Source organism: Eptatretus burgeri, chromosome 13 (genome assembly GCF_056783735.1).
Source record: "Eptatretus burgeri isolate ZD-2024b chromosome 13, Ebu_testis_v1, whole genome shotgun sequence".
Lineage (NCBI taxonomy): Eukaryota > Metazoa > Chordata > Myxini > Myxiniformes > Myxinidae > Eptatretus > Eptatretus burgeri.
The window spans coordinates 39410132-39434570 of NC_140973.1; the positions used below are offsets into that span (position 1 = coordinate 39410132).

General features: G+C 43.1%; 1 protein-coding gene across 4 annotated transcripts in view; it reads left to right on the top strand.

The window, feature by feature from the left end:
- Window positions 1-532: 532 nt before the first annotated feature.
- The window catches only part of HPRT1 (hypoxanthine phosphoribosyltransferase 1), an 80855-nt gene continuing 56948 nt past the window's right edge, over window positions 533-24439 (top strand). Inside the window, exons 1-2 of one of the 4 annotated variants that reach the window (XM_085852102.1) lie at window positions 533-679; window positions 16453-16559. In XM_085852102.1, coding sequence (XP_085708228.1) covers window positions 635-679; window positions 16453-16559 — 152 coding nt within the window. In that variant the 5' untranslated portion in view covers window positions 533-634. Of the gene's footprint in view, window positions 680-16208; window positions 16281-16452; window positions 16560-24439 lie in introns of those variants that run through there. The other 3 variants (XM_085852099.1, XM_085852101.1, XM_085852100.1) reach the window with 3 other exon arrangements.

A 24439-nucleotide genomic window follows, 5' to 3' on the forward strand; every position in this document is an offset into this window, starting at 1 on the left:
ATCACCCGTGATGTACCAAAGTTTGTTCAAAAAAAATGAAAAAAAATACACAGGTATTTACTTTCTTCTCTGTTAAATATTTTGTGGGTCATCCATGCCTTCCAGTGGTTCCCGAGTTTTCTTATCCAGCCACTACCAGCTGAGCGCCCAGGGGTATTTCCCTTACTTTTCTTGCTTCTTATTGAACTCGTGACTCTATTCACCCTCACTCAAGCTGAACAATTTATTGGACACCGCTCAGACTGGACCAGCTCATCAACCTTTAATTAGCGGTGACTAGAAGTGGATAACTCGATTTTACAAAAGTTATCATTAAATAAACCCCCATCGAACCTATGCCATCAGCAATAATTAATGATCACGTAAATAAATAAATGAAGACATTGAACATCTGCGGACGTCGAGTTTCCACTCTAGGCGGTGTATAAGGTAAACACCTTCACAAGTTTTTAATGTTACTTTTAACTCGATGCTGTAATACTGTCATGATGTTATTTCATAAACGTGATACTACACTTGTGATTTGATTTTAAAAGATAATAAGAGTAAAAAGTCGACGATCCTCGAGATGTACACTTTTCTCTTCTTCTTCTTCTTCGTTTACTGCCGTCTTTAATTTGGTTCCGCCCTGTTGATGCTTTTCCTTGCCATGGACGCTGTGCACGAGGATTGTATCGTGGTGAGTTTTGTGAGGCGTTATACCTGTCTGTGTGTGCAGCTTTCCTCGCCGCACGACCTCTCCTCACCCAATGACTCCTGCCATTGTTTTGATTTTCACCTTGCTGACTGAACGTCACGTAATCGTTAGTTATTGGTTTTATTATACCGATATCTGTTCTTTATAAAATCATTATATATATATATATATATATATATATATATATATATATATATATATATATATATATATATATACATATATCTGTGTGTCTGAAGCAATCCTGCATTTTCGGTGGATAAATAATTTGTGCACCAACCAATGACGCCACACGACACAGGCGATACCAGGGCAACCGAGGGCACAGGAACAATGTCACCCTGCTCACAGAGAATTGTGAACAATGCTGCCGTTGCTCTGGATCGAGGCTCTTGACGGGAATGCGAGCGCAGTTAGCAAGGACCGAAGAGAGACCCTCGACCTCCTGGTCGAACGAGGACTCCTTGTAGACACGACCATTTATTTCATCCTGTGTGTAAATCTTCGCAGATTCTCTGGTGCTGTGTTGTTGTTGTTGTTTTTTTTTTGCTGCTGTGCATCTCAATTTTCCTGAAATAAACGAATAAATAAATATAATAGATTATGAGTTATTGGGTGTTTCACTGTTTTGTAGAGTAAAGCTCTGGGGAAAACCCTTACTCCCCCCCCCCGCCCCTCATTTCCCCACCCCTCATTTCCCAATCTCTTCTGCACACACTGTTCTTAATATTGCATGGTCAGCAGTCACCGTTCGTTTTTTTTATTCTTATCTCTACCATGGCAAATATTTATGTTGTTGCTGTCGGGTGGTGGTCATATGGCAGCTTAGCTGACGGGGTGGCTATCATTTCTTGATGCGCGACTGTGTCACTGATGCAGTGCCCCTCTACCAGTACACACACTGGAGCTGGTACTCATTTCGCCGACCTCGGAAGGATGTCTGGCTGAGTCAACCCCCTGGTGTATCAATTCAGCGACCGAGCGGGCTTGAACTCAGGACCCAAGGATCCCAAGCCGCCACCCTAACCACTGAGCCAACACCAGGCTCCGCTGTCAGGTTGAACAGTTTGATGGTGACGTTGATCGTTACCCAACCATATGTTGGTTATATGTGGGGCCGAATGACCTCTTGCATTAAATTTCCTTTTTAAGAGAAAATGTTTCTCTCCACCACCAAAGGTGAAGGGGGGTTATGTTTTCACCCTTCTCTGTCTGTTTGTTTGTTACTCGCAAAATCAAAGATTTTGCAAGTATATTTGTCTGTCTGTATCGCCTACAGGTCACAATTCCACACCAATCGTCATGAAACTTTACCAAGCTGTAGAGGTAGTCTCAGCTGAGAAGCTTGTTGATTTTGAGGTCAAAGGTCGTTTTCAGGTTGAATTTCTAAAATCGCCATTTTTCATCTGATTGACTTGAAAGTTGAACAAGATTTGCATAGTCCATCACTGAATTGGAAAACCAGCTACTTTTGAAGTCAAAGGTCAGCTCGAGGTCAAACTTCTGAAATCATCAATTTCAATCCAAAACCGATTATATTGTTACTGGGCCGGGTATCGGCGGCGAGCACGACCGCGAGAGGATGCAGTAGAGTCTGCTCCACCAAACACATCGGAATTGAGGTCATGCCTTTTGGATAAGTCCGAAAGGCACGGGTCCCTTACTGGACCATGAATCACCAATAATTTGACTGCTTGGGGTAGGGTCAATTGCCAAACTTCAATATACCTAATTACCCACGCGGACAAAGCTACCGGGGAATTCACACCCTCCACGGACGTCGAGCGGAACGAGCCGTTACCGAACCCGAACCGTTACCGAACCCGAACCGTGTGTAACCCGAACTGAGATTACCAAGGCTCGTCGGACCAAATGAACAATTTACGGCCTTGCTATTTCTCAATACAAGCCATGCCAAGCCAATGAAAGAAACACAGAAAGGAGCTGGAACATTTAACAAAAGGGATATTTATTTATAATAGGGCAGGGGAGCATGCAAGAAGGCAGAGTTAACCAAATACTGAAGGTATAGCAATTTATGTACAAGCACTTATGCAGTTTTACTTAAAGACTGCTGCTACAAACACACACACACACACAACACACACACACACACACACACACACACACACACACACACACACACACACACACACACACACACACACACACACACACACACACACACACACACACACACACACACACACACACACACACACACACACACACACACACACACACGCTCGCACTCCTTATTATATCCCACGCTCGCACTCCCTCATTGGGCAGAAAGAACGCTCTATGCCCATATTTGGGGCGAAGCCAGAGCGTAACACTTGTGCCCATATTTGGGGCGAAGCCAGAGCGTAACGCTTGTGCCCATATTTGGGGCGAAGCCGGAGCGTAACGCTTGTGCCCATATTTGGGGCGAAGCCGGAGCGTAACGCTTGTCCCCATATTTGGGGCGAAGCAGGAGCGTAACGCTTGTGCCCATTTTTGGGGCGAAGCCGGAGCGTAACGCTTGTGCCCATATTTGGGGCGAGGCCGGAGCGTAACGCTTGTGCCCATATTTGGGGCGAGGCCGGAGCGTAACGCTTGTGCCAATATTTGGGGCGAGGCCGGAGCGTCACGCTTGTGCCCATATTTGGGGCGAGGCCGGAGCGTAACGCTTGTGCCCATATTTGGGGCGAGGCCGGAGCGTAACGCTTGTGCCCATATTTGGGGCGAGGCCGGAGCGTAACGCTTGTGCCCATATTTGGGGCGAGGCCGGAGCGTAACGCTTGTGCCCATATTTGTGGCGAAGCCGGAGCGTAATGCTTGTGCCCATATTTGGGGCGAGGCCGGAGAGTAACGCTTGTGCCCATATTTGGGGCGAGGCCGGAGCGTAACGCTTGTGCCCATATTTGGGGCGAGGCCGGAGCGTAACGCTTGTGTCCATATTTGGGGCGAGGCCGGAGCGTAACGCTTGTGCCCATATTTGGGGCGAGGCCGGAGCGTAACGCTTGTGCCCATATTTGGGGCGAGGCCGGAGCGTAACGCTTGTGCCCATATTTGGGGCGAAGCCAGCACACCAACGTCCAGAGAAACGCCACCTAGCACACTGGACTCCACCCACGTACGTGCTGACACGCACGGTTCAATGGTGCCGGTGGATGATGGTAGAAGGAAGCGAGGGCAGATGTCGTCATTGTTGGTAATTTAAATCCTAACTATCAAAATAACTCGCAGTGCATGTGCAATTAATCACCCATTAAACATAGGACGGGACCCTAACTAGAAACACTTACTGACATAGCTGATCTATAGGACCTGGCTGTTGTGTGCAGTGAGCTTCCAAATTCGCAACAATATAGCATGATGTCAAAAAAAAGTTGTGGACTGAATCAAACTATATTTGGGGGGGCAGGTTCGGTGTGTGACAAGGACAAACTGATCAGATTTTGGTGAAGATCTGGATCCAGCTCCTGTAAAGCATTTAATTTCAAAAATGTATTGGGCCTGATATATTCTCATGGATCAGGCATTACATGGCAGAGGGAAGCACTTTGTGGCGTTCCCTTCTATTTATTGTTGTTATTAAGCAGGTTGTGTACCACCATCTCACTTTTTGTTTTTTTTTAATTATTATCCCACCCCCAAACCCAACTGTATATGCAAGTTTATCACTCCAGCTCATCTTTTCCTGTTTATTCGGCTAACACTAAGGACAGAAACTCCATCCCCTAATTTGTCCATGAGCCTCGACCTTGTAATCGACTGAAGGTGCTTTCAATGGGGAAATTGTAATTTGGTCAGGGTTCCTGGTGTTCTGGCAACAGCTCACCGACTCTTCATGAGAGACTGTGGGATCTTTAACGTTTGTTCACCAATGGTTTTATATCTGTGTTGAGATTCAAATGTAGGTTATCCGGCTTGAAGACGTGCACATATGATTTGGGCTTTCCCACCATGCTGCCAGTCCACACAATTTGTTACTTTGCATAGGGTTACAGTGTTTTGCTCATGTTGAGTATTTATTAGGTGTTCAATGTCCACGCTTGTTTTTTCATCTGCATTGCAAGTACTTGCTTGATGCTGAATTTAAACTTTCTTTGCAAAGGGTTTCACTCTAGTAGGTACTTCTGCGTCATAAAATAAACCAACGAGGACAATGTCGTGTAAAGAGAGGAATACAAAGGCTTGCGGTAATAGCTTCAGGATAAAAATACCCCCACCATCTCCTTTCCTCTCTCAAAGTTTCCACTTGTGGAAAATGGTACAACCATGTGCTTGTGGGCAGTGCCAACAAGCAACTACTGTAACAGAGGCGAACTAGACTTTGTCAAGGTTCGTGTCCTACATCTGCAGACAGTAATAACGATGGGGTAAAAAAAAAAAAACATTTCTTATTGACTAGCGGTAAATAAACGTCCTGTTGTCCTAAAAATGCCTAATGCCCGAAACATCTCTCACTTTGCTTCCCATGGGCATGAGGGCACCTTTGTCAACTTTTAGTTGATGAAACCTCTCATAGTTGTATGACACGCATTGATAACTTGCAGAGCCTCAACGGGAGGATGAATCAAATGTCTACGTGGTTTTTTTGGTGTGAGCAATTGTTCATTGGAATTTCATGAATAACATCCTTGACATTTGAATGTAAAGCAAAAGCATTCTGCTTCCTGTTTATATCTGTACAAAACAATATTGGGGGGGGGGGGGGATCAGCCATGTTGCGTTTATTGGGAAATGACTTCGTCCTAATAATGTCCTGTAGATCTTTTTTAAAAATGGCCAAATTGATCGGCATTGTTGCTTCATAATGGGTTCCCTCACAAAGCATTTTGACTGAGGAGGGCGTTCGGGATATCAAAGCCTGTGCTATTGTCACCACCATATGGTTATTTTTCGATGCTCTATCCTTTTTAAATGCTCAGTGTCAAGCAATGAAGCAGCATGGACCATTTAAAAAAAAAAAAGTCCTTCATATGACTTTTGTCAGATTTTGAACCACTGACCTCCTAGCCTCGGAGTGGACACTCTAACTTGTGTCACCGAGTATGGTAATGGTTAGAGTGTCCACTCCGAGTTTGGGCTGTAATATCAACATGAACCTCCCCTGTTTTTACTTAGGTCTCGTGAAAATGGGGACCAAGTTAGTCCTGACTTTGTCATGTTAAATTAACTTGGCCCTTTTTATTCTTTGGATATGTATTTTGATGACTTTATCCCTATAAATGTGAACAGCCTCACTGTTTATTTTGTTGGTTTGTACCAAGATCATTTAGTTTTACAGGTACTTGTATACAAGATAAGTAAATGGATTAAGAGTGAATTGAGGATAAAGCACAGACATGACACCTCAAATAGCCTCACGTAATTAACCTGGTTAGGTGAATTTTCTTTGCTAACCCGAAGTGAACCACTTGGAAACTTTTTTTTTTTGTGGTGATTCAATGTTGAAATGGTTATTGTCCACCCCGAGTCTGGAAGGTTAGCGGTTCACGCCCCGGCCGAGTCATACCAAAGACTTTATTAAAAAAGTCTGAAGATGACGATGGTTCACGAGCGGTATTTGACGATGTAGATTGTTTCAGAAGTCAAGGATGAGACTATGTGATGATGTTTGACCACGTTATAAAAATGATCAACATGATGTGGTACGAGTGACAGGTTATTAGCTGCAAAATGTCAAAAACCCGGTTTCGTTCAACAACTTTCAAAATTTGACCTTTGCATAACCTTTAAAGGTCACAAAACAATGTTGTGGAAATTAAAATAAGGAAAGAGGATACGTGCTATAGCTTATTGGAGTTATTTCGTCGAAGGTTGAAAACCCGGTTCGATTCCCGCAACTTTGAAAATTTGACCTTGGTGGCCTTTAAAGGTCAAGGATTATGACCTTTGATGAAAAACTTCCTCTGGAACATTCCAGGAACAATATAACGTCATATAGGCTATATGGCATTTCGCACTCATCGGATTATCCAGACTTTGATGAAATCAGCATAAAAACAATCTTGAAGAGGGCGCCACGGGCAAGGTGTTTGAGATAGAGCAAAATGGTTTCAAGTCTTTAGGTGGGGAATGACCTCAAGATTATGCATAAAAAATAGTCGTCCTTGCTCTCAAAGTGTGGGTGGTCGTATGATTTTTATGTCAAAATTCGAAATTTTCTAAGTTCGTGACCTTGTGACCTTGACCTTGGGATGAAAATGAAAAATCGAGGTCTGTGGGGCTATGCAGGTGCCATTGGGCGAACCAAATACCGAAAACCCCTGCCAGATTCAACAAACCCCTCGGAGAAGAATTTTTTACGTCAAAATTCGCAATTTTCTAAGTTCATGACCTTGTGACCTTGATCTTGGGACGAAAATGAAAAATCGAGCTCCGTGGGGCTATGCAGGTGCCATTGGGCTAACCAAATGACAAACCCCCTAGGAGAAGATGCAAATTGAAATCGGCTACCCCCTAAAAACACATGTTTTTTGGGCGTGGCTCCGCCCATAATGGGCGCACCACGCCCATTTTCAGGAAAACACAACTGGATCATGATATAAACCTCCCACCAAAATTGTCAGGATCTGATCAAAACCCACGGAGCTATGCTCGGCACAGACAGACAAGCCGTTAGGCGGACATGGGTAGTCGCCTACCCAATGGAACGTGACGCGATGGGCCCGTTCGATGGGGAATGACCTGAGGATTAAGCACAAGAAAATTCATGATTCCAGCTTCAAGGGTTAATGCTGCAGATTGTTTTTTCGTTAAAATACCCCACATTTAGAGGTTTTTCGGCCGTTGATAGGCAACGGAGGGGTCCATAGCAACGGTTCTTTGTCACACATAACTAGGACATACCATGAACCTACCATACCAATTTTATGTATATCTGACTCGTAGTCTCTGAGATATAATGAACTTCGTTTTTTTTTATTGTTTTCGACCAGGTTTCATTCAAAGTCCATCTTCTCCGACAGTTTTCATTGGATTCGGCTGGAAATTTTTGACAATATGGCTGAATGTACTGCCCACAGTCGCCCGTGGCCCGATTTTTGATTTTCGAAAAAATAATTTTTTTATGATTTTTCGCAAATTTCAAAGTCCCCTTGCTAGGCAATGGTGGTGTCCATAGCAACGGTTCCCATTTGCACACAGCTAGGTCCATGGTATGAACGTACCCACCAAGTTTCATCGAAATCGCCATTGTATTAACGGAGCACTGGACTGAACTGACAGACACAGACAGACAGACAGACAGACAAACATATCGAAGGAAAAACTGATATGATAAGGGTAGAACAAATTGCAAAAAAATGTTTTTAATTTTTTTTTTTTTCCGACTGGATCGACTACCCAACAGACACACAACAATAACGAATATAGTGGTCACTTATTTTTTTCCGTGAAAATATTTTTTCGTGAACCAATAATAATAAAATAAAAGAGTAATTTGACTGTGCGCAGTCGACGGGTATGCCTCCGCTCTCCTGCACAAACACTTGAGTCTTGAAATATTTGACCTTGATCTTTATCATATCTGGCCCAAAATCTAATCACTTAATTAACCCGTCTTACTTTACCTTTGTACCAAATTTGATGAAATTCTGTCCAATATTTGAGTTAGGGCGTAAACAGTGAAATTTCAGAGTTTGACCTTTGACCCTTGACCTTTCCTACATCTGGCCCAAAATCTAATCACTTAATTCACCTGTTTTACTTTACCTTTCTACCAAGTTTGATGAAATTCTGTCCAATATTTGAGTTAGGGCGTAAACAGTAAAATTAAAAAAACAGTAAAATTCGTGAACCTATATATATATATATATATATATATATATATATATATATATATATATATATATATATATATATATATATATATATATATATATATATATATATATATATATATATATATATATATAACCTTCAAAAATCTTCTCTGAAGTCGCTGAACAGATCGAGGCGAAACTGTGTACCTACAACTGCCTATCAATGAGGAACAAAAGGTTCAAACACATGATGTCATAGGTCACATGGTTTTGCAGCCATATAGGATTTACCCAAAAACATGTAAAAAATCTTCTTCAGAACAGCTGGACAGATCGAGGGGAAACTTCACACAAATGTTCTGCAAGCATTGAGTGTACAAGTTTGTTCAGGAATAATTGATAGGCCACATTGTTTTGCAGCCATATGAGATTGAAGAAAAGTATAAAATAATGTTTTCTTTGGAACCGCTAAATCGATGTTGAACTTCACAATTATGATCTAGCATTGATGGGGAATATATGTTTTAAATTTCAACTTGATCGGACACGTGGTCTGGCAGACAGAATTTTTTTTTTTTTTGATCTGGGTTCTTTTTGTTGTTTTTGAATAAGACTCACTTGGCTGTGCCTGGATGGGTTTGAGGGTAGAGTCGCAGCAGCTGAAATGTGAATCCTATCCAGGTTCTTCCTGATGACTTTATCTTTGCTTTTTTTTTCTTGAGTTCCTTCTGATTACTCCAATGCTGTACTGTACTGATTTGGTCATCCATTTGATGTGAATTGAATTTATTTTAATCCCATTCTAAATTGAATAATAATAATAAACATCATGGGTCAGGGTCAGCTGTCCAATCAAAGCGAGCTTTCATGAAAGCGGGTCATCTTGGTACCCTGCCATCACTGCCAGCAGTTGTAAAGCGGTAATTCTAGTTATGTCTATATTCATTGCAAAACACACAGGACACAAACTACACACACACACACACACCACACAAAACAAGTCCTGGCAATGGTCTGCAATCTCTGATTGTTCTAGTTCTTGTTTTATTTAAATATATACTCATGGCTACCCAGCAGGTTAGAGTTTGAACCCTTCTTTGCTTAAAATGCTACATTCTGATTGGTGTTATGAATGCATGGTGACCCATTAAATGATCTCATTTGCATTTGCTATTTGAAAAGCTTCCTTGGGTATGAATTTACAATGTATTCTTGGAATTTGAGCAATCGAATATTTGTTTCTTTTGTACACCAATTGAAATATCAAAGTTTGTGCGAACAATTACTGCAGTATCACTAGTTTTTATTTTCACATTCGTGGGGTGCATGACATTTTGCTCATGAGGCATGATCCCTTGGATGACCAAACGAGATTGGCCGAATTTGAGGCTGTGCACGGGAAATAAGATCTCACACTTTACCCAACGGCTTCCTTTTAGCTAACAGCCAGATGGTGGAAAGAGGAGACACACCCGATGCTAATGATTTAATCATCAAAGTATTGTGACTAAAAAAAAAAACAAGTACAGTAAGCTAAACAAATTGATATACAATGGCAACTATAGTTGATGCATGCACAAATTATGATTGAGCCTTGAAGAGATAGCACAGAGCACAGTCTGACATGAAATTGTCTGCCTTCAGCCTGGCGATGATGAATTATGATTAGGGAACAGTAGCATTTGATAAGAATATCACCGTGAAGGTCGCATTCTGTGCCACGCTTGAGTCTGGTTGATCAGTCCCCCAGGTGAGATACTCTTCTAGTCTTGGGATTTCTATGCATCGACTGGAACTGATAGGGATGGTTATGAGATGTGTTGGTTTCCATGGGTCTGGAACTGTGAACCAGAATAGCACCGAGTTCCTTGACTTTGCAAGAAGTCATGGATGTGGGGTGGCTGGTTCATGGTTTCAGCTCTCTGAGGTTCGGAGACCGGATTGCAGCGAGATAATGGTGGGTGGTTCCACCTACTATTGGTTTGGTCGCTCTGATGATTACCATACCCAAGGAGTTGCTGTAGCTGTGTCCAATATGCTGACCCCAATGATAATTGAGGTAACACTGGTCAACAAGCGTATCATGAGATTAAGGATTCGTCACTCCTTAGGTGTCATTTCCCTGGTCTCTGTTTATGCTCCGACTGAGGCGAGTGATCTCACCGTGAAGGATGCATTCTACGCCACGCTCGAGTCTGTGGTTGATCAGTGCCCCAGACGAGATACACTTCTAGTCTTGGGAGATTTCAATGCATCGACTGGAACTGATAGGGATGGTTATGAAACGTGTGTTGGTCCCTATGGGTCTGGAACTGTGAACCAAAATAGCACTAAGTTCCTTGACTTTGCAAGAAGTCATGGATGTGGGGTGGCTGGTTCATAGTTTCAGTGCCCACAGGTTCATCGCTGGACTTGGTGTTCCAGCGCTGGTGGTGTGGCACAGGAGATTGACCATGTGCTCGTTGATGGTCGCTGGAGGATGATCCAGAACTGCAGGATCTACCGGAGTGCTCAGTTCCTCAGTACCAACCACAGGCTTCTTGTAGTAACTCTGAAGTTTCAGCTTAAATCCGGGAGAATGGTACCATCCCAGCTTAGCCTGTATGTTTGTAAGTGCAAGGATTAGAGGGTAGCTGAGGTGTTTGCAAATATGCTGAGTGGGGATTTGGGGGGGGAGGGTCTGGGTTTGTGGAGTGCCTTCAAGACAACCATCCTTGATGTTGCCCATGGATGTCTTGGAACTTGCCATCAGATGAAGAAGAATTTTGTGTCTCAAGGGGCACTAGATATCATTGACCAGAATGGCAGAGCTGAGCTGTTCAGGGAGTTGAGGAATAAAACTGTACGTGCACTGAGGGTGGACAAGGAGGTCTATGTGCGAGGAATCCGTGAGGGGTAGAACATCACTTGTGGTCAAGTGATTCTCATTCTGCTTACAGCGGAGTTTGCGCATGTGTTCCTCCAAGCCCGTACTGCAGGTAGAGCAGAGGATGGTAGGCTCTTGTTAGAGGAGTCCAAAGGGAAGGCCTGCTGGGCCAGTTACTTTGAACGGTTGTACCAGCCTGATCCACCAGCTGTCAAGTTGGATGTCAGGGGTGTTACAATCCCTGTTGCTGACCGTCCATTCAAATGTGGTCCACCTTCGTTTGTGGAAACACAGACTGCGGTAAACCCTTGAAATGGAGTGAAGCTCCTGGGATCTGTGCCATCCATGCTGAACTTCTCAAGGCTGGTGTAACTTCTGTACTCATCTCATTGCATGCATTTCTGTCCTCTGCCTGGAACAATGGCATCAGCCCAACTGATTGGAAGAGGGCCTTGTTGTCCCTCTCTGGAAAGGGAAGGGTGATCAACCGAGGGGTGATGCTGCTTTCAGTGCCAGGCAAGGTCTTTGCTTGGATAATTCTCGATATGGTTCACCACCATCTGCTTGAGCACCAGCATCCAGAGCAGTCAGGCTTTACACCAAAGAGTTCAACGATTGACCGTATCCTTGCCCTTTGGGTCCTCACTGAACGCAGACGAGAGTTTCGGCAAGGCCTGCTTGCAGCCTATGTTGATCTCTGCATAGCATTTGATTCAGTGAATCTGGTTGCCCTCTGGAGGATTCTTGGTCTTCATGGGATTCCACCAAAACTGATCAATCTGATATCTGAACTATACTCTGGTACTAAATATGTTGTGAGATATGGTGGTGCCATCTCTGACTTATTCCCAGTTCTTACTGGAGTTGGTCAGGGTTGTGTATTGGCCCCCACACTTTCCAGCATTTGCATGGACTGTATCTGGGGAGGATTTCAGAGAGATCAAGCTGCGATGCATCGTTTGTGAATGTCAAGATCTCTGACCTTGATTTCGCAGATGATGGTCGTCTTTGCAGAGACTGGATATCATTTTGGGGGCTGTTAAAGGTCCCATGACACTCAAAAGTTTCTGGTTATTTATATATTAACTTGACCTTCCTAGTGCAGAAATCACCCATGATTCTTTTTTTAAAATCAACAATGGGATAATTACACCAATATTTAGAGCATTTGTAGTGCTTTTCACAACTTGCTATGCCCCGCCCCTCAAAAGTTGAGTACAGTGAACCGCAGGTCATGTGACTGTTGACGTCATCTCCAGAACGCAACTCGCTCAGAGTGGAGTGATTAGACGTCGTGTGCCGTATAAAGTACGTGCATATTTGTTTGCTATGTCACTAATCGTCTTAATTCCTGTGATTGTTTCGCGGAAAATAAATTCTGCTTCTGAGCCGTGTATGCACAACAATCACGAGGCAATTATTTATCCCTTTACTTCCTTGTCGTAGTCGTGTACAAATCCAATACATGTATGCACAATAAAGGGCTATACCATGTCCACAAAATCTAAAATGTGACTGTTGAACCTTTCAATTAAAAAGAAACTTACAGGGACATACAAGTAAAATACTAAAGATTAATATTTCATCATTTCAAGACGCAAGGAGATAATTTTAAAATCAAATTATGTGGAAAAACCTGCACCCACATTTTTCAGCTTATTGAATTGTTCGTTGAAACCAGCCTGCTGGAATAGGTACGATTCCACATACATGCAAGCCAGGTATGGCTGCACTCGACATACATGAGTTTATTCTAAAGTGAAGGTACTGCTTCCATTGGCTTGCTATTCATTAACATTTAGCCAAAATGCTGTAATAAATCAACAGGGAAAAATATGTTGGCACAACTATGAAAGATAAATTTATATGTCCTATTACATGGCCTCATAGCCTCGGGACTCTTACGCATTGACTTGTACATTGTGTGCATGCTAATACAAGTTATTTGTCAACTCTAGAGTCCAGACTAGTCCGATAAATCCGTCGTCCGTCCGACTAGTCCGATAAATCTGACGTGCTGTAGCTTTCTTTTATTATTCTCTTTTGTTCATTGTTTTCTACTGGGGCTACATGACGACAGTAGGAATAAAATTTTAAAAAAATGCAACAGAACGTCTGATTTATTGGACTAATCTAGACAATTGTGTCGCAAGGTGTTTTCTGCACACAAGTTTTCATCGTATCCGGACAGCGAGATTGCTTCGTTTTATGCGCGGAGAGATACGGCCGATGACATGCGCTGGCCTTGCTTGCGATTCATTTGCCGCGGAGCAACATGTCCACTGCGCTGTGCTGGTCACGTCACCTCACTAAAATATTTCTGATATCGAGCAGTATGCAAGTAGAATTTACATTATTGAATTACGAATAGGATTTAGTCTAACCAGTTGTTATTGCCAAGTCTTCCTTCGATGTCCTCCCAATCATGATGAACGCCGGGAATTTCATCGCCAGTTTCCTCTGCTTGTCCTGCTTCGGGCTCGAACCGGTAAGGCCGTATTCCATTTCCAGCTGCCTGAACTTCACCATCCGCGACTATGTTATCTGACAATTCTCCATCTGATTCAGACCAAAATCCTTCATTTCTCTCACTCACTGTCGCTACCAGACAAATCAAAATCCATGCCGTCCATTATTCAAAACCAAATGTTTTTTTTTTTTTTTAAGCAGAAATGAACGAAGCGTTTGAGTCGACCAATCGAATGTGGAAACACACAGGAAGCCAATACAATCACGTAGACCACCAACCCGAGTAATTTACGTGCAGCCTTTGTTGGTCTGGAGATGACGTCATGTGGGTTACTCCTCTTTCAGTGGATTTCGGCAGAATTTTGAGGGGTGTTCCCTCAGAGGTTTGTTTTTTAATTTTACATTTTACAGAACGAGTATTGTGAAAAAAACATTGTCAGATCAGAAATCACGATTAAAAACTCCTATAGGATATATATATATATATATATATATATATATATATATATATATATATATATATATATATATATATATATATATATATATATATATATATATATATATATATATATATGCAATTTCAGTACTTTTGAGTGTCATGTGACCTTTAAGGTGCTGATTGAGGAGTTGGAGCTGCTAGGATTATGGGTTTCCTGGGTCAAAACTAAGATCCAGGCTTTCAATGACATCTTGGATGCTGCTATCTTGTGTTTACCTGTTTGTGGTGAGGATGTTGAGGTCGTAGTGAGATTCACTTTCCTTGGCAGTGATATTCACATCACGGGATGTCTGGGTTGGGCCTGGGGAGTCATGGATTCACTGGATCATGGGGTGTGGCGCTGTCGGTCCCTGTGCAGCATGACTAAAGTCCCAGTCTTCCAATCCTTGGTGCTTCCAGTCTCTCTCTACGGATGTGTCTTGGACTCTGACCGGGGATCTGAGAGGGAGATTTAATTCCTTTGGTACCAGGTCTCTTCGGAGAATCTTTGGCTATCACTGGTCGCACTTTGTGTCCAACGAGCGGTTGCTGAGGGAGACTCAAATGAGATTTGTTACCTGCATAGTCCGTGAGCATCATCTGCGGTGATATGGACATGTGGCTCGTTATCCTGATGCTGGTCCTGCTCACCAGATTTCTCAACGAGGGAGCCTCGTGAGTGGAGGAGGCCAATGGGCCGACCAAGTGCCTCGTGGTTGCAGAAAGTTGATCAGGATCTTGAGGAGATGGGGATGGCCAGACGGAGGCCCCTGGAGTACCGGCAGAAAGTGGACGCAGCGTCCTGTGCTCCCAACGACTTGTGCTGCTCCGGCTCATGCTCCCATACCTGAACTGACCTGAGCATTTGCAAATGATTAAATCGACCTGAATCTGTGGCGAAACAAAATACGGGGTTGGGGGGGAGGGGGGCTGGATTGCGGACACTGTCCTACAAGTGGGACGTGATGGTGATGTGTGTCAGCAGTGGACTCGTTACGAAGCACAAGCGAGCTGCATTCCCATGCAATGGTTCTTCTTATTTTCTCTCTATTTCTTGCTTATCATCTCTCTTCTCTTTTTCCTTTTCCTTTTCCTCCACATTTTGGGGCATTATTTCTTGTTCTCCTTATTACCTCTGCTACCGTTGGTGGATGGAGTTGTGTTTTAACCTGTCTGTCATTCTTTTGTCTGTCTTTCTGTCTGTTAACAGTATATCTCAAAAAGCTGTGGATGGATTTTGACAATTTAGTGGAGGTTGGGTGTGTGACACGGACTATCTGATTAGGTTTTGGAGAAGGTCCAGATCCAGATCTGGATCTGGATGCTATAATTTTTTTCGTGATTCTTCACCATTGAGAAAGATGGCCAAAAACTATATACAGCAAGATATCTCAAAAGTTTTGGATGGATTTGGACAAAACTTGGTGGACAGGTTGGATGTCTGGCAAGGTAGAATTGATTCGATTTTGGTGAAGATCCAAATCCAGATACGAGAATTGTTAATTTTTTTTAAAAGTGGTTCTATACCATTGAGAGATTTGGCAAAAACGATATAGCGCATAAAACTTCAAAAAGTGTTGTACGAGTCGATTAGGTGACTAGAATAAGCCAATATGATTTTTGGTTCAGGACGGGACCCAGATCCGGTCTATCAGTGGGATGCAAATCGTAATCTGTTCAGCCTGGTCGAGGTATCTGCTCCACAGAGTGCCGTTCTAGTTCTGCGTTGTGATCCTCCTTTCACAATCTCTTGTGGGGCAGTCTTGCATAGCCTGCTACGTCTTATGCGAGTGTCATATAAAGTAGTTTCTGCCAATTTATGCTGGCTGAACACTGCCCAAGCGGTTTTGTCGGGACGGATTGCAGTCTACATTGGTGATTGGCTGAGAGACTATATAATCCTAAAAATAATTGGGGGGATGGAGGAGGGTGTGGGTATTCATATAAATACATGTTTACAGGCCTCCTTGCGGCTTCATGCATATGGTTCGAAAGTCCCACCATACGAAGGTGAAGCTGACAGCACCAACTCGGTGGTGTTTAAAAAATATATATTAAAAAATGCAGTTTTTTAAAAAAAATAACATTTGCATATTACTACACTCCCCTACCCTTTCCCAAAGATGTGACATTAATATTAATTTGTATTTCACCAAATTATTGGCATTTTTTTTGACAACAGATCGGAGATGATGAACGGGGCTACAATTTGAACAAGTTCTGTATCCCCAATCACTACATGGAAGATTTGGAGCATGTCTTCATTCCTCATGGGCTCATCATGGACCGGTAAGTAAGTGCGCATGTGTGTCTGGCCCAGGGGGATAAGGGAAGGAATTGATTGTGGAGTAGATGGCTAATTACACGTTTAGATAAGTGGTTTTGGATTTGTGTGAATGTGAAATGTCAGTGTATAAGGTGGTTTTTTTTTTTTCACTCCCTCCCTTCCTCCCTCTCGATTCAAAACCCTCAATGTTCAGTTACCCAGCTTGTGCCATGTCCAATTAACTTTGAGTGGTGATGTAACTTCTCAGAACCAATGGACTTGTGCCATGCTGTTTGGAACAAGCGCCCAATCGAATTTAAACTTCACCCCTCTGACCTTGCCACCTCGTGGGTGAAAGGGGTGATGTCATGCAGGGTCGTAATAATTACATGGCCTCCAAACTGCATTCACACCAAATTATGAACGAAAATCCGCAGCAGACTCGGCAGGTCTTGGAATAGCGAGATTCCACAGACATTCAGCTGGGTATCCAATGAAGCGATTGTGCAGAAGTCCATCAGCAAGTTATTCAGCTTGGGATGACACAGCTTTGGGTCTTGCCCCATGTTCTGATCCGCAAAGGGAGTAATATTGTCTGGATCCTGAATCGACCTGCGACCATTCCTGAGTAATTCACCTTGAACCCATTCGTGTGTGGGGGGAAATGCCAACCTGCACAATGGACCAAAACTTGTCCAATGCACTTCCAGCCGAAGTGCAGGACTTGCTCGACTCGCTAAACATTCCTTTGCAATGTTTGCGTACCTATCGAGTGGTAAGGCTTAGTTATAAGATCGGTGAAAGCACGGAAATATTTCCATGGGAAATAATTAGATGAAGCACGTTGTCTTTGGGTTTTATTTATTTACTTTGTTTGAGCTCAACCTGCTCCGTTTTTTTTTTTTTTTTTTTTTTTTCTCTCTCTCTCTTCTCCTTTTTACCTGCGACATGTTGCAGGTCTCCAAGAGCTTCGTTTTGCTACTGTTTTTGGCATTCTTGGTGGAGATCGATTTTTGAAATGTGTACCCATTGGTCAGACAGCTGCCAGACCAGACCACACCTGCATCTGTCGCTTGACTCCACCCGCTATAGCACCCAGACAAAATATGGCTGCCATCTTGGTTTGCTGGGGGGGGGAGGGGTTAACCTCTGAGCTCTATAAATGGAAGAACTACAGGCTGATGAGGTCAAGCCGCTGCCATATTAGAACTCGCTACTGACCAAAAGTTCCACAGTAAACAATGTGGAAAAAAAATCATATTTGCAGGTTTTTAAATCAAATGTTTGTTTTGTTTGTTTTTTTTCTGGGGCTTTTTCATGTTGTGGTGAGTACCAAAATGGCAGCCGGTAACTTAAGGTTTTTATCTTGCCAAAACGAACTTTTTGCAAGATATGTTTGTCAGCTTGTATGTTTTTTTTTTGTTTGTTTGTCTGTAATCACGTATAAAAAATTCTGCAGAGCGCAGTTATCATTGGAAATTTTTGGAACTTCGCATATCAGAGGCCAATAGAGGTCCCTTTCAGCGCATAAAATTTTGAAGGTCAAGGTCACTTTGTCGCAAATCAGGGGAGTCGACGAAACCCTTATTTTTTGAGTAATTTTGATCGGATCGTCTTCAAACTTCATGGGAATATAGTTCGTGGTCTGGCGCTCAGCTGATTAATTTTTGGTGGCGATTGGCCTTGACCTTCATGGTTAGCACCTAAGGTCAAACATATTTGACCCCAAGGTCAAATTTTCAAGTTTTAGGAACCATATCATGTCGTACCTAAAATTGAACACCTCGATGAGTGCTTTCTAGATATGTCAAGCTTGAGACATTATGACGTCATTTGGTGACGTTATGAGGCAAACGCATATTTTTCATGGTTACTCTGTAGAACGATTCTCATCGGAATCTCTTGTAGGCAGAAATTCCTCAGGGAGTCGTTCCTGGTGGATAGCAGCTCTGTTCACCTCAGTGTGACCTTAAGAAGTCACACGTGGTCACCCTTTGGCAAGATACGGGTCACCCTGCGGGTGACATTGGTTGATTTTTTTTTGTTGGTGTTTTTTCCCAGTTATATTTAGACGAGTGTGCCTTGCACATTAAGCTTGTAGGCCTCTGCTGATTATGCAATGTCTGGTTTTGTTGCGTCAGATTTCCATTGGCTTTGTTTGGATCGAGTTTTCCTCACAATGAGCAATGATCGAGTTTTCCTCACAATGAGTATACTTGAGGTATACCTTGAGGTATAAAAACCCACGCCCATTCAGATCCATTGCCCGTACAAAACTTTTCATCAAGCCGAGCTTTATGTGGAGTGGTGGAAGGAAAACCTTGGCTGGGTCGACAAGGGCGACGTGCTTCACGTTGTGTCGACCAGGTACATGCTCTTTTCGCTCTTCCCAATCTTTCTTCGTCCAGTGATTCTTGTCGTCTCTGCTATCCCAGAGACAAAGGAAGCACATGTATTTCGTGTAGCCTGACTGCAGCCCTAACAACAGCGCCACCACTTTCAAGTCTCCGCAGATGTGCCAGTTGAAGTCATTGTACTTGATGGAATCAAGCAGCTGCCGCATAGTCTCATAGGTCTCTGTCATGCCGAACGCGTGAGCCAGTGGGACTGATGGTTTCTCGTTGCCATTGTGGAGCAAAACAGCCTTCAAGCTGTTCTTCCCCGAGTCGATGAAGAGGCGCCAAGTCTGCAGGATCGTGATCACACCCAAGTTCTTTCAACAGACCGTTGATGTCACTGCAGAATGTCATCGTGTCTTCCATCTCAAAGAACTCAGCCATGTCTCTGTGACGTGCTCTGAACAAGGATATCTTGGTGTTAGGTTCAAGTAGATTCCACTGCTGCAGCCTTGATCCAAGCAGCTCTGCCTTCGCCTTTGACAGCGAGAGATCTCTTACAAGATCATTTAAGTCTCCCTGGTTTAGAAGGTGTGATTCTTGAGTGTCGGGTTCAAAAGGTTCATCATCACCATCCTCTTCACCACTGCTTACAGCTATGTTCTGATCAGCTGGAGGTGTTGGAACGGGGTTCTCGTCATCATGAGGCACAGGTTTATGAGCAGACGCAGTCAGCGTACTTGATGTGACCTTTATTCTTCTTGTTGAAGCCGGCGATGCTTGTGCAGCAGAAATAACAATCATCATGATGATTCTGCGGCTCACGCCATATCATGGGCACCGCAAATGGCATGCTCGCGCGCTTGCCCACCAACCACTGAGTCAAGGTTGTGTGACAGCTTGTGCAGCAGATGTGTGGTGCCCAGCTCTGTTCTTGGTCCCCCACCTTACACCCGAAGTAGTGAAAGTAGGCGGCCTTCATTTTCACTGCTGTAGATATACTTCGCTGTTGATCTTTTTTGGTATACCGACCACAGACATAACAGAAGTTGTCAGGATGATTGGTACAGGAACGCCTACTCATCTTTATCTGAAAGAAAGAAATATAACACAAGTTAACAACAATTGTACGAAATAGACATGTTAAAGACGTATGTAAATTTCATTGAAATCCTGACTTCTAGGCAATGGGAATATTTCTGTTCCTGAAAATCCTGACGTGATACAGCAAAACGGTTATGATTTTTGAAATCAGCGTACCCAAATTAGTCTTAATCACTTTACACATCTCCAGTAAAAAAAAAAATTTTGAAATTTGTTGTTCAGTGTTATGCAATGTCTGGTTTTGTTGCGTCAGATTTCCATTGGCTTTGTTTGGATTGAGTTTTCCTCACAATCAGCAACACCAAAAAATGGAATAATAATTGTTGAAGGAAAAAGCTTGGCTCACAGACTATCGTCAACCCGCCGCACAGGCGGAAGAAGATTATGGATTCGTTATGGTTGGTGGGGGTGGGGGGGGGGTTGCTTGGTTTCTTGCAGAATTATTATATGTTTTTGATTGGGAACCGTGAGTAATTATTTAATTTTATATCTCTTGTTTAGTTTTGTCATGATTCCGTTATTCACGCACACGATTAAAGTTATTTATATGTATATATATATATGTATATATATATGTATATATATATATATGTATATATATATATGTATATATATATATGTATGTATATATATATATGTATATATATATATGTATGTATATATATATATGTATATATATATATGTATGTATATATATATATGTATGTATATATATATATGTATATATATGTATATGTATATATATATATATATATATATATATATATATATATATATATATATATATATATATATATATATATATATATATATATATATATATATATACACACACACACACATCTTCTTCTTTCGGCTGCTCCCGTTAGGGGTCTCCACAGCGGATCATCCGTATGATGCGCATAGTGATTTGGCACATGTTTTACGCCGGATGCCCTTCCTGACGCAACCCTGGTCGCCTCTTACGACAGGGATATGGTCCACCTATTTTTTTTTTTTTTTTTTTTGTATACCTTGGTCGAGGCTCGTATGAGAGCTGACACACAACTCACAGCTTGGAGGCATGAGACAAGAGGGGCGGGAGTGGAAGGGACAAAACAGTGGGGAACAGACACATTAGGTGAACTGTGGAAGGGAGAGGGATGGGGATGGGACGGGCAACATGGCGAAGAGAAGATGAACATTTCAGGGACTTTCAGGAAGGAAAGCAGGAGAAATGAAGGAAGAGGGCTTGGGTGGATTATCGGGGGTAGAAAAGATCGAGGATTTGGATGGGGGAAGATAAGAGGTGGCGGTGAACAGCTGTTTTGAAAGCCTGGAGGGAAGAATGGGAAAGAATAGAGTGAGGAAGTTTATTCCAAAGGCGGGAAAAAAGAGGAATGAAAGAGTGAAGATGAGCAGTGATTCGTGATTTTGGTAGTTTTACCAGAAGGGGGTTGTTGGCGGACCTTGAGCGCCCTGTGGAAATGTGGTGGGGACAAATCGCAGAGAGAGCAGGAGGGGCAAGGATATGTCCAGGGATACGGCTCGGATTTCCTGTCTGGCATTGAGGACCTCCATCCATTGATGGGAGAGCAGAAGCAGCATATCCAGGGTAGAGTGACCTGGTCTGAAACCAAATTGATGATTGGAAATCAAGCCATTGGAGAAGAGGAAGGATTTCATATCTGAGGCGATGATGGATTCCATCACCTTGCTGATGATTGGGAGAAGGCTGATTGGTCTGTAGTTATAGGGATCTGTTTTTGCACCTTTTTTATGCAGGGCAGTGATGTTAGATTTCCAAGCAGATGGCAGATGACCTTGGGCAAATGAGAGGGTGAATAGAACAGAGAGAGGGTGAGCAAGAGCAGAAGAGCAGGCTTTGAGGACACGTGGGCTGATGCCGTCTGGACCGGTTGCAGAATCTGACTCGAGGTTTGAAAGCAAGCTCTCCACCTTGTCAGGAGAAAAGGATACAGAGTCCAGGGACAGTTGGGTGCGACTGGGTAAAGTGGGTAGAGATAGTGATGGGTTTAGGACACAAGATTTAGCTGCAAACACCGAGTTTAGACATTCAGCTTTATCACGTGTGGAATCAGCAGTGCGGCCATTTGAGGTAAGGGAGGGGATGGAGGGGGAACATACACCAGAAACAGATTTGATTCAACGCCACCAGGATTTTGAGGAGGGAAAGAGGTTTGAGAGTTCAGACTTGAGATGAGAAAGATGTTGTTTTCTGGCTCTCCTGAGGGTAGATACACACTTGTTCCGAGCTTTGTGGAAAGAAGTGAGATTGCCCTCAGTTGGGTTTGCTTTCCATGAGGCAAAGGCAAGTTGTTTCAGGACAACTGCCTCACCACAAGCTTCAGTAAACCAAGGGCGGGAGGAAGGGTAAGACAACTGAACACGAGAGGGGATAAATCTGTGCATGAGGGAGAGCAAGTTTCTTTGAAAGAATTCCCAGGATGAGTTGATGTTTGAGAAAGTAGTGATAGGAGACCAGTCTGTCAGTTTGATGGCTGCTCGGAGACCCTGCCAGTCGGCTTGAGTGAAATGCCAGACTCGACGGCGGTGAGGTGGTTCTCTGATAACAGCCAGAGAGATGTCCACTTTGACAAGGACGTGGTCAGAAGAACCAATTGGAGCGAAGGAAGAGCAGCAGATATTGTCAGGGAAATTTGTCAAAATCAGATCCAGAAGAGATGGAGTACCATTGGTTGAGATCCGGGTCGGGAAGTTGACCGATTGAATCAGTCCCAATGAGTCGCAGAAAGCTTTTGTTGAAGTGCCATGACAGGTGAGAGAGGTACCCACACCTAGCCAACTGGCATGATGACAATTGAAGTCACCACATATGAGGAAGAGAGAGTTTGGATGAGAAGATAGAAGTTGGTCCATGTTTTCGGATAGTGAGGTGTAGATGGAATCATCACTGTTTGGTGGACGGTACAGTACACATATAAACATGAGGTGGGAGTGGAGAGGAAGCCGAAGCCAGAGGTATTCCTGGGGGTGTGGGGGAGTGAGAGCAGTGCATGGAGAGTGAGGAATAGAGTCTTTGATGAAGAGAGCAACACCTCCACCAGGACGAGGCTCAGGTCTGTCATACCGTAAGAGGGAGTAGCCAGGGAGAGATACTTGGGAGTCAGACACGTCTTGGGAGAGGAAAGTTTCTGTTAGGCAGATAATGTCTGGTTTGTCAGTGGCAACCTGTATGGAAAGATCTGAAAGGTTTGAGCGAAGGCCCCGGATATTTGAGGTCCACACTTTTAATGAAGAGGAAGGGGAGGAGGCTTTGGGTGCAGGAGGTGGAGGGGAGAAGGAAGAGTGAGGGGGATGAAAGGTGGGAGAAAGGTGAGGGGGGGATTTTTGAGAGAGGTGAGAGGGAGGCTTGGAGGGAGAAGAGTGGGATGGTTGCTTTGAGAATGAGAGTGAGGGGTGAGGGGGTTGAGTTGGCACTGAAGTTGGAAAAAAAGAATGGTTGATGGAAAGCGAGCATCCATGGCAAACTGTGGTTTTTAAAAGTTTTAGATCAGAGATGCGATTTAACACAATTCTTGATGGATGCAATGAAGGCGAATTCAGAGCATGGAGAGAAGAAGCGCTGTAATAGTTGGATTTTTTAGGCAAGGAATGAAGGAGAGGTCGAAATGAGAGCAGTCTGTTAAAATAGCAGAAGAGTAGTGCATTGTGAAACAGTAAAGAGTACCACATGTGTGAGAGAGGAAGATGAAGCATTATAAGATCGTTTTTGTAGTTAAAAATAATGTATGAGAGAGTTCAACAGATTAGGTCATGGAAGTGTAAAAAAAAAAAAAAAAAATCGAGGAAGAAGACGAGGAGGAAGTTAAGAGGCAGAAGAAGAAGCAGAATCGGGAGAAGGTGAACGTGTTGTTGTTGTTGGGTATATATATATATATATATATTTTGTTGTTGTTGTTAATATTAATATATGAGAGAGTTCAACAGATTAGGTCATGGAAGTGTAAAAAAATAAAAAAATAAAAATCGAGGAAGAAGACGAGGAGGAAGTTAAGAGGAAGAAGAAGAAGCAGAATCGGGAGAAGGTGAGCGTGTTGTTGTTGTAGGGTATATATATATATATATATTTTTTTTTTTGAGATAAGAAAGAGATTAGTTGGGAGAATGGGGGATGTTTGGAAAGTGGGGAGGATCAAAATTGAAGGTAATGGGGAGGATAGAAATTGAAGGTAATGGGGAGAAAAAAAATGAAATAAAATAAAAAAACGATCGAACACCGAGTGGAACCGGTAGGCCTCAAGCCTAGGCCTAGGCCTCAAGCACAGGTAAGAACGTCGACAAAAATACTCACAAAATAGCACGATTTTGGAAACAAAACCGAACGAGCAACACACAGTAACATGTAGGTGAGAAAATTAAACAGTTAAAACGGGACAAATAACAACCGGAAACTTAGCTTTGAGAATGTCAGCAGGGAGCCCCAAAGGAGACCTCTCGCT